This window comes from Calidris pugnax, unplaced genomic scaffold, assembly GCF_001431845.1.
Source record: "Calidris pugnax isolate Ruff unplaced genomic scaffold, ASM143184v1 scaffold528, whole genome shotgun sequence".
Classification (NCBI taxonomy): Eukaryota; Metazoa; Chordata; class Aves; order Charadriiformes; family Scolopacidae; genus Calidris; species Calidris pugnax.
In genome coordinates, this window is record NW_015091224.1 from 68,629 (window position 1) to 79,381 (window position 10,753).

At 59.1% G+C, this 10,753-nt stretch overlaps 1 protein-coding gene across 1 annotated transcript in view; it reads right to left on the reverse strand.

Moving 5' to 3' along the window:
* LOC106898550 (retinoic acid receptor RXR-beta-A-like) overlaps nucleotides 1-10,753 on the reverse strand; it is a 20,961-nt gene that overhangs the window by 9,688 nt on the left and 520 nt on the right. The window contains exons 2-5 of the mRNA XM_014959850.1: nucleotides 10,564-10,717; nucleotides 3,796-3,975; nucleotides 3,557-3,720; nucleotides 3,233-3,409 (exon numbers count right to left, since the gene is read on the reverse strand). Coding sequence (XP_014815336.1) covers nucleotides 3,233-3,409; nucleotides 3,557-3,720; nucleotides 3,796-3,975; nucleotides 10,564-10,717 — 675 coding nt within the window. The remainder of the gene's footprint in view (nucleotides 1-3,232; nucleotides 3,410-3,556; nucleotides 3,721-3,795; nucleotides 3,976-10,563; nucleotides 10,718-10,753) is intronic.

Sequence of the window (10,753 nt, forward strand, 5' to 3'; positions counted from 1 at the left end):
CTGAGGGGCAGACACCCCCTCTGCACGACATGTCCCCCCTTGGGGCTCCCCAAAATCCTCCTGGGGGGGGGCAAATTCCCTCCTGTGCCCCCTCCCCAAAAAATAACCCTCCTGCAGCCCCCCAAAAACTCCCTCCATGGGGCAAAAGCTCCTTCTGTGGGGCAGGTCCTCTCCTCCAGCCCCCCAAACACCCCCTCCGTGGGGCAGACACCCCCTCTGCAGGACACGTCCCCCTTGGGGCTCCCCAAAATCCTCCTGGGGGGCTCAAAATCCCTCCTGTGCCCCCCCCAGAACCCCCCCATGGGGCAAAAGCTCCTTCTGTGGGGCAGGTCCTCTCCTCCAGCCCCCCAAACACCCCCTCTGTGGGGCAGACACCCCCTCTGCACGACATGTCCCCCCTTGGGGCTCCCCAAAATCCTCCTGGGGGGGGGCAAATTCCCTCCTGTGCCCCCTCCCCAAAAAAAGAACCCTCCATGGGGGCAGATACACCCCGGGCACCACCTCCTCAGATCACCCACCCCTTCAGAAGACCCTCAACCCTGACCCAGGAGACCACGAATGGGGCAGGAGACCATGAATGGGGCAGGAGACCCCTCCCAACATCTAGATGTCCCCCTCCCCACTTCGCCGTGGGGCAGACCTGCCATCTTCTCCTGCAGCCCCCAAACGCCCCCTCCATGGGGCAAGTCTCCTCCTATGGCCCCCCAAACACCCTCTCTGCAGGACATGTCCCCCTTGGGGCTCCCCAAAATCCTCCTGGGGGGGGGCAAATTCCCTCCTGTGCCCCCTCCCCAAAAAATAACCCTCCTGCAGCCCCCCAAAAACTCCCTCCATGGGGCAAAAGCTCCTTCTGTGGGGCAGGTCCTCTCCTCCAGCCCCCCAAACACCCCCTCCGTGGGGCAGACACCCCCTCTGCAGGACACGTCCCCCTTGGGGCTCCCCAAAATCCTCCTGGGGGGCTCAAAATCCCTCCTGTGCCCCCCCCAGAACCCCCCCATGGGGCAAAAGCTCCTTCTGTGGGGCAGGTCCTCTCCTCCAGCCCCCCAAACACCCCCTCTGTGGGGCAGACTCCCCCTCTGCACGACATGTCCCCCCTTGGGGCTCCCCAAAATCCTCCTGGGGGGCTCAAAATCCCTCCTGTGCCCCCCCCAGAACCCCCCCATGGGGCAAAAGCTCCTTCTGTGGGGCAGGTCCTCTCCTCCAGCCCCCCAAACACCCCCTCTGTGGGGCAGACTCCCCCTCTGCACGACATGTCCCCCCTTGGGGCTCCCCAAAATCCTCCTGGGGGGCTCAAAATCCCTCCTGTGCCCCCCCCAGAACCCCCCCATGGGGCAAAAGCTCCTTCTGTGGGGCAGGTCCTCTCCTCCAGCCCCCCAAACACCCCCTCTGTGGGGCAGACACCCCCTCTGCACGACATGTCCCCCCTTGGGGCTCCCCAAAATCCTCCTGGGGGGGGGCAAATTCCCTCCTGTGCCCCCTCCCCAAAAAAAGAACCCTCCATGGGGGCAGATACACCCCGGGCACCACCTCCTCAGATCACCCACCCCTTCAGAAGACCCTCAACCCTGACCCAGGAGACCACGAATGGGGCAGGAGACCATGAATGGGGCAGGAGACCCCTCCCAACATCTAGATGCCGTGGGGCAGACACCCCCTCTGCAGGACACGTCCCCCTTGGGGCTCCCCAAAATCCTCCTCACCCTCGCCCTGGGCACCATCTCCTCAGGTCGCCCACGCCCTTCAGAAGACCCTCAACCCTGACCCAGGAGACCACGAATGGGGCAGGAGACCTCTCCCCCAACATCTAGATGTCCCCCTCCCCACTTCGCCGTGGGGCAGACCTGCCCCCCCCCCCCAAAATCCTCCTCACCCTCGCCCTGGGCACCATCTCCTCAGGTCGCCCACGCCCTTCAGAAGACCCTCAACCCTGACCCAGGAGACCACGAATGGGGCAGGAGACCTCTCCCCCAACATCTAGATGTCCCCCTCCCCACTTGGCCGTGGGGCAGACCTGCCCCCCACCCCCCAAAATCCTCCTCACCCTCACCCTGGGCACCATCTCCTCAGGTCACCCACCCCCTTCAGAAGACCCTCAACCCTGACCCAGGAGACCACGAATGGGGCAGGAGACCCATCTAGATGTCCCCCTCCCCACTTGGCCGTGGGGCAGACCTGCCCCCCACCCCCCAAAATCCTCCTAACCCTCCTGCAGCCCCCCAAAAACTCCCTCCATGGGGCAAAAGCTCCTTCTGTGGGGCAGGTCCTCTCCTCCAGCCCCCCAAACACCCCCTCCGTGGGGCAGACACCCCCTCTGCAGGACACGTCCCCCTTGGGGCTCCCCAAAATCCTCCTGGGGGGCTCAAAATCCCTCCTGTGCCCCCCCCAGAACCCCCCCATGGGGCAAAAGCTCCTTCTGTGGGGCAGGTCCTCTCCTCCAGCCCCCCAAACACCCCCTCCGTGGGGCAGACACCCCCTCTGCAGGACACGTCCCCCTTGGGGCTCCCCAAAATCCTCCTGGGGGGCTCAAAATCCCTCCTGTGCCCCCCCCAGAACCCCCCCATGGGGCAAAAGCTCCTTCTGTGGGGCAGGTCCTCTCCTCCAGCCCCCCAAACACCCCCTCTGTGGGGCAGACACCCCCTCTGCACGACATGTCCCCCCTTGGGGCTCCCCAAAATCCTCCTGGGGGGGGGCAAATTCCCTCCTGTGCCCCCTCCCCAAAAAAAGAACCCTCCATGGGGGCAGATACACCCCGGGCACCACCTCCTCAGATCACCCACCCCTTCAGAAGACCCTCAACCCTGACCCAGGAGACCACGAATGGGGCAGGAGACCATGAATGGGGCAGGAGACCCCTCCCAACATCTAGATGTCCCCCTCCCCACTTCGCCGTGGGGCAGACCTGCCCCCCACTCCCCAAAATCCTCCTCACCCTCACCCTGGGCACCATCTCCTCAGGTCACCCACGCCCTTCAGAAGACCCTCAACCCTGATCCAGGAGACCACGAATGGGGCAGGAGACCACGAATGGGGCAGGAGACCTCTCTCCCAACATCTAGATGTCCCCCTCCCCACTTCGCCGTGGGGCAGACCTGCCCCCCACCCCCCAAAATCCTCCTCACCCTCACCCTGGGCACCATCTCCTCAGGTCACCCACCCCCTTCAGAAGACCCTCAACCCTGATCCAGGAGACCACGAATGGGGCAGGAGACCCATCTAGATGTCCCCTCCCCACTTGGCCGTGGGGCAGACCCCCACCCCACCCCCCAAAATCCTCCTCACCCGCCCGCAGCAGGATGACTTGGTCGTCCAGGGGCAGCTCGGAGAAATGGGGGATCCTCTTGGCCCACTCCACCAGGGTGAAGAGCTGCTTGTCGGCGGCCTGGCAGATGTTGGTCACCGGGTCATTGGGCTGATGAGTAGGGGGAGGAGTTGGGGGGGGGGACGACGGACACATCGAGGGGTCAGCGAGGTGGCCCGGAGCCCCCCCTCGAGGACTCCTCTTTTCTTTCCCAATTCCTTTCTCCACCCCCCACCTTCTTCTTCTAGAAGGACTCACCGAGCTGCCCCCGCCGCCGGCGCCGTCCACGCTTTGGTCCGATTTCTGCTCCACCGCCAGCTCCGCCTCCAAGATCTTCTCCACCGGCATCTCCTCGTTGGCGTTGGCCCCCAGGTCCCCGTCTCCTTCCTTCTCCTTCCCTCTCTGCCGTTCCTCCTGCACGGCTGTGGGGCACGGACATGAGGGTGAAGATCTAGAAGTCCATGGGGTTTCTCCACGCTCCCAGTGCTCCCAGTTACCTTCCCGTTTCATGCCGGTGGCCAGGCACTTCTGGTAGCGGCAGTACTGGCAACGGTTGCGTTGACGTTTGTCAACCACACAGTCCTTGTTGTCCCGGCAGGTGTAGGTCAGGTCCTTCCGGATGGTGCGTTTGAAGAAACCTTTGCAGCCCTCGCAGCTGTACACCCCATAATGCTTCCCTGCGGGGAACCGAGGGGGGGTCAGCGGTGGGATTCCACCCCCCCCAACCTGTAGGACGCCCAAGTTCTCCTCATGGTGGGAGGAGTTGAGTGTGCTGCCCCATGGAGGTGGCACCATCATCTGGGCTTCATCTTGAGGAGCTACAAGGTGGCCCCATCCTTTGTATTCCACCATGGGAAGACCAAGGTGGCTTCGACTCCTCTGTCCCACCCCAAAAAGGACCATGGTGTCCCCATCCCACGTCCCACCACAGGGAGAAGTCACATACCCCCATGTCCCACTGCAGAGAAGACCAAGGTGTTCTCATACCCCATCCCAAAAAGGACCAAGGTGTTCCCATCACCTGTGTCCCACCACAAGGAGGACCATGGTGTCCCCATCACCTGTGTCCCACCACAGGGAGAACTCACATGCCCCCAAGTCCCACCTCAGAGAAGACCAAGGTGTTCTCATACCCCACCCCAAAAAGGACCATGGTGTCCACGTCTCACCCCAGCGAAGACCAAAATGTCCCCGTCCCCCATCCCAAAAAGGACCAAGGTGTTCCCATCACCTGTGTCCCACCACAGGGAGAACTCACATGCCCCCAAGTCCCACCTCAGAGAAGACCAAGGTGTTCTCATACCCCACCCCAAAAAGGACCATGGTGTCCACGTCTCACCCCAGCGAAGACCAAAATGTCCCCGTCCCCCATCCCAAAAAGGACCAAGGTGTTCCCATCACCTGTGTCCCACCACAGGGAGAACTCACATGCCCCCAAGTCCCACCTCAGAGAAGACCAAGGTGTTCTCATACCCCACCCCAAAAAGGACCATGGTGTCCACGTCTCACCCCAGCGAAGACCAAAATGTCCCCGTCCCCCATCCCAAAAAGGACCAAGGTGTTCCCATCACCTGTGTCCCACCACAGGGAGAACTCACATGCCCCCAAGTCCCACCTCAGAGAAGACCAAGGTGTTCTCATACCCCACCCCAAAAAGGACCATGGTGTCCACGTCTCACCCCAGCGAAGACCAAAATGTCCCCGTCCCCCATCCCAAAAAGGACCAAGGTGTTCCCATCACCTGTGTCCCACCACAGGGAGAACTCACATGCCCCCAAGTCCCACCTCAGAGAAGACCAAGGTGTTCTCATACCCCACCCCAAAAAGGACCATGGTGTCCACGTCTCACCCCAGCGAAGACCAAAATGTCCCCGTCCCCCATCCCAAAAAGGACCAAGGTGTTCCCATCACCTGTGTCCCACCACAGGGAGAACTCACATGCCCCCAAGTCCCACCTCAGAGAAGACCAAGGTGTTCTCATACCCCACCCCAAAAAGGACCATGGTGTCCACGTCTCACCCCAGCGAAGACCAAAATGTCCCCGTCCCCCATCCCAAAAAGGACCAAGGTGTTCCCATCACCTGTGTCCCACCACAGGGAGAACTCACATGCCCCCAAGTCCCACCTCAGAGAAGACCAAGGTGTTCTCATACCCCACCCCAAAAAGGACCATGGTGTCCACGTCTCACCCCAGCGAAGACCAAAATGTCCCCGTCCCCCATCCCAAAAAGGACCAAGGTGTTCCCATCACCTGTGTCCCACCACAGGGAGAACTCACATGCCCCCAAGTCCCACCTCAGAGAAGACCAAGGTGTTCTCATACCCCACCCCAAAAAGGACCATGGTGTCCACGTCTCACCCCAGCGAAGACCAAAATGTCCCCGTCCCCCATCCCAAAAAGGACCAAGGTGTTCCCATCACCTGTGTCCCACCACAGGGAGAACTCACATGCCCCCAAGTCCCACCTCAGAGAAGACCAAGGTGTTCTCATACCCCACCCCAAAAAGGACCATGGTGTCCACGTCTCACCCCAGCGAAGACCAAAATGTCCCCGTCCCCCATCCCAAAAAGGACCAAGGTGTTCCCATCACCTGTGTCCCACCACAGGGAGAACTCACATGCCCCCAAGTCCCACCTCAGAGAAGACCAAGGTGTTCTCATACCCCACCCCAAAAAGGACCATGGTGTCCACGTCTCACCCCAGCGAAGACCAAAATGTCCCCGTCCCCCATCCCAAAAAGGACCAAGGTGTTCCCATCACCTGTGTCCCACCACAGGGAGAACTCACATGCCCCCAAGTCCCACCTCAGAGAAGACCAAGGTGTTCTCATACCCCACCCCAAAAAGGACCATGGTGTCCACGTCTCACCCCAGCGAAGACCAAAATGTCCCCGTCCCCCATCCCAAAAAGGACCAAGGTGTTCCCATCACCTGTGTCCCACCACAGGGAGAACTCACATGCCCCCAAGTCCCACCTCAGAGAAGACCAAGGTGTTCTCATACCCCATCCCAAAAAGGACCATGGTGTCCACGTCCCACCCCAGCGAAGACCAAAATGTCCCCATACCCCATCCCAAAAAGGACCATGGTGTCCACGTCTCACCCCAGCGAAGACCAAAATGTCCCCATACCCCATCCCAAAAAGGACCATGGTGTCCACGTCTCACCCCAGCGAAGACCAAAATGTCCCCATACCCCATCCCAAAAAGGACCATGGTGTCCACGTCTCACCCCAGCGAAGACCAAAATGTCCCCATACCCCATCCCAAAAAGGACCATGGTGTCCACGTCTCACCCCAGCGAAGACCAAAATGTCCCCATACCCCATCCCAAAAAGGACCATGGTGTCCACGTCTCACCCCAGCGAAGACCAAAATGTCCCCATACCCCATCCCAAAAAGGACCATGGTGTCCACGTCTCACCCCAGCGAAGACCAAAATGTCCCCATACCCCATCCCAAAAAGGACCATGGTGTCCACGTCTCACCCCAGCGAAGACCAAAATGTCCCCGTACCCCATCCCAAAAAGGACCAAGGTGTCTCCATCTCATGTCCCACCCCAGAGTGCACGAAGGTGTCCCCATACCCCATCCCAAAAACGACCAAGATGTCCTTATCCTATGTCCCACCCCAGAACGCACCAAGATGTCCCCATATCCCACCCCAGGGAGGACCAAGATGTCCCCATACCCCATCCCAAAAAGGACCAAGGTGTCCCCATCACCTGTGTCCCACCACAAGGAAGACCAAGGTGTCCCCATGTCCCGTTCCAGAGAACACTAAGGTGTCCCCATACCCCATCCCAAAAAGGACCAAGGTGTCCTCATCACCTGTGTCCCACCACAAGGATGACCAAGGCATCCCTATACCCCACTCCAGAGAAAACCAAGGTGTCCCCATACCCCATCCCAAAATGGACCAAGGTGCCCCCATCACAGGGAGGACCAGGATGTCCCCATATCCCACCCCAAAAAAGAACCAGGTGTCTCCATATTCCACCCCAGAGAGCACCAACGTGTCCCCATCCCATGTCCCACCATGGGGAGGACCAAGGTGTCTCCATCTCCAAAGGAACCGAGCTGTCCCCATACACCCCATCGCAACCCACAGAGGAACCCAGATGTTTCCACAAAGACCTTACAGATGACCCAAGTGTCTCAGTGTCACACAGGGTCTCAGTGGAACCTCCAGTTGTCCCCACAGGGCCACACCACAGAAGCTCCAGATGTTCTCCTAAAGACCTTGCAGAAGACCCAACTGTTCCAGTGCCCCCCAGGAACCCAGTGGAGGACCCAGATGGACCCACAGAAGACTCAGATGTCCCCACAATGACCTTACAGAGAACCCAAGTGTCCGAGTGTCACACAAGGACCCAGTGGAAGACCCACATGTCCCCACAGAAGCTCTAGATGTCCCCATAGGGAAACCACAGAAGCTCCAGATGTTCCCCTAAAGACTTTGCAGAGGACCCAAGTGTCCCAGTGCCACACAAGGGCCCAGTGGAAGACCCAGATGTCCCAAGAGAAGACCCAGATGTCCCCACAAGGACCCTGTGGCAGACCCAAGCATCCCAGGTCCCCACAAGGAGCCAATGGAAGACCCACATGTCTGCACAGAAGCTCCGAATGTTCTTCTAAAGACCTTGCAGAAGACTCTGATGTCCCAGTGTCACACAAGGACACAGTGGAAGACCCAAGTGTTCCCAAGGGGCCACCACAGAAGCTCCAGATGTTCCTCTACAGACCTTGCAGAAGACCCAAGTGCCTGATGCCTTCCAGGGACCCAGTGGGAGACCCAGATGTACCCACAGGGCCACCACAGAAACTCCAGATGTTCCCCTAAAGATCTTGCAGAAGACCCAACTGTCCCAGTGCCCTCCAGGGACCCAGCGGAAGACCCAGATATATGCACAGAAGCCCCAGATGTCCCCACAAGGACCTTGCAGAGGACCCAAGTGTCCCAATGTCACACACAGACCCACTGAAAGACCCATATGTACCCGCAGAAGCTCCAAATGTTCTCCTAAAGATTTCGCAGAAGACCCAGACGCCCCAGTGCCCCCCGTGGAAGACCCAGATGGATCCACAGAAGCTCAAGATGGTCTCCTAAACACTTTGCAGAAGATCCAGATGTCCCAATACCCCCCAGGGACCCAGTGGGAAGACCCAGATGGATCCACAGAAGCTCCCAATTTTCTCCTAAAGACCTTGCAGAAGATCCAGATGTCCCAGTGACCCCAGAGCCCCCAGTGGAAGACCCCCATGGATCCACAGAAGCTCCCAATTTTCTCCTAAAGACCTTGCAGAAGATCCAGATGTCCCAGTGACCCCAGAGCCCCCAGTGGAAGACCCCCATGGATCCACAGAAGCTCCCAATTTTCTCCTAAAGACCTTGCAGAAGACCCAGATGTCCCAGTGACCCCAGAGACCCCAGTGGAAGACCCACATGGATCCACAGAAGCTCCAAATGTTCTCCTAAAGACCTTGCAGAAGATCCAGATGTCCCAGTGACCCCAGAGACCCCCATAGAAGACCCAGATGAATCCACAGAAGCTCCAGATGTTCTTCTAAAGACCTTGCAGGAGACCCAGATGTCCCAGTGACCCCAGAGAGCCCCATGGAAGACCCAGATAGATCCACAAAAGCTCCAGATGTTCTCCTAAAGACTTCGCAGAAGACCCAGATGTCCCAGTGCCCCCCAGGGACCCCCATGGAAGACCCAGATGGATCCACAGAACCTCCAGATGTTCTTCTAAAGACCTTGCAGAAGACCCAGATGTCCCAGTGCCCCTCAAGGACCCAGTGGAAGACCCAGATGGATCCACAGAACCTCCAGATGTTCTCCTAAAGACTTTGCAGAAGACCCAGACGTCCCAGTGCCCCCCAGAGACCCCCATGGAAGACCCAGATGGATCCACAGAAGCTCCAGATGTTCTCCTAAAGACCTCGCAGAAGACCCAGATGTCCTAGTGCCCCCCATGGAAGACCCAGATGGATCCACAGAAGCTCCAGATGTTCTCCTAAAGACATTGCAGAAGACCCAGATGTCCCAGTGACCCCAGAGAGCCCCATGGAAGACCCAGATGGATCCACAGAAGCTCTAGATGTTCTCCTAAAGACTTCGCAGAAGACCCAGATGTCCCAATACCCCCCAGAGACCCCAGTGGAAGACCCAGATGGATCCACAGATGCTCCAGATGTTCTCCTAAAGACTTCGCAGAAGACCCAGATATCCCAGTGCCCCCCTGGAACCGAGTGGAAGACCCAGATGGAGCCACAGAAGCTCCAGCTGTTCTCCTAAAGACTTCGCAGAAGACCCAGATATCCCAGTGCCCCCCTGGAACCGAGTGGAAGACCCAGATGGAGCCACAGAAGCTCCAGCTGTTCTCCTAAAGACTTCGCAGAAGACCCAGATATCCCAGTGCCCCCCTGGAACCGAGTGGAAGACCCAGATGGAGCCACAGAAGCTCCAGCTGTTCTCCTAAAGACCTTGCAGAAGACCCAGATATCCCAGTGCCCCCCAGGAACCGAGTGGAAGACCCAGATGGATCCACAGAAGCTCCAGATGTTCTCCTAAAGACCTTGCAGAAGACCCAGATGTCCCAGTGCCCCCCAGGACCCAGTGGGAAGACCCAGATGGATCCACAGAAGCTCCAGATGTTCTCCTAAAGACTTTGCAGAAGACCCAGACGCCCCAGTGCCCCCCGTGGAAGACCCAGATGGATCCACAGAAGCTCCAGCTGTTCTCCTAAAGACCTTGCACTAGACCCAGATGTCCCAGTGACCCCAGAGAGCCCCATGGAAGACCCAGATGGATCCACAAAAGCTCCAGATGTTCTCCTAAAGACCTTGCAGAAGACCCAGATATCCCAGTGCCCCCCAGGAACCGAGTGGAAGACCCAGATGGATCCACAGAAGCTCCAGATGTTCTCCTAAAGACCTTGCAGAAGACCCAGATGTCCCAGTGCCCCCCAGGACCCAGTGGGAAGACCCAGATGGATCCACAGAAGCTCCAGATGTTCTCCTAAAGACTTTGCAGAAGACCCAGACGCCCCAGTGCCCCCCGTGGAAGACCCAGATGGATCCACAGAAGCTCCAGCTGTTCTCCTAAAGACCTTGCACTAGACCCAGATGTCCCAGTGACCCCAGAGAGCCCCATGGAAGACCCAGATGGATCCACAAAAGCTCCAGATGTTCTCCTAAAGACCTTGCAGAAGACCCAGACGCCCCAGTGCCCCCCATGGAGGCCCCCCGGCTGGTGGGTACCTGAGGAGCGGTCCCCGCAGATGGCGCAGAGGCGTTTGCCGGCGACGCCGGGGCCGTGGGGGTGACAAGGGACAGCTCGGATCCCCAAGGGTGGCTTCACGTCGTCCGAGCTGCTGACGGGGTGCAGCCCCGAGAGGTTGACCGTGGAGTTGATCTGCGAGAGAGAGAGGGGGGAGGCGGGCAGGGCCGG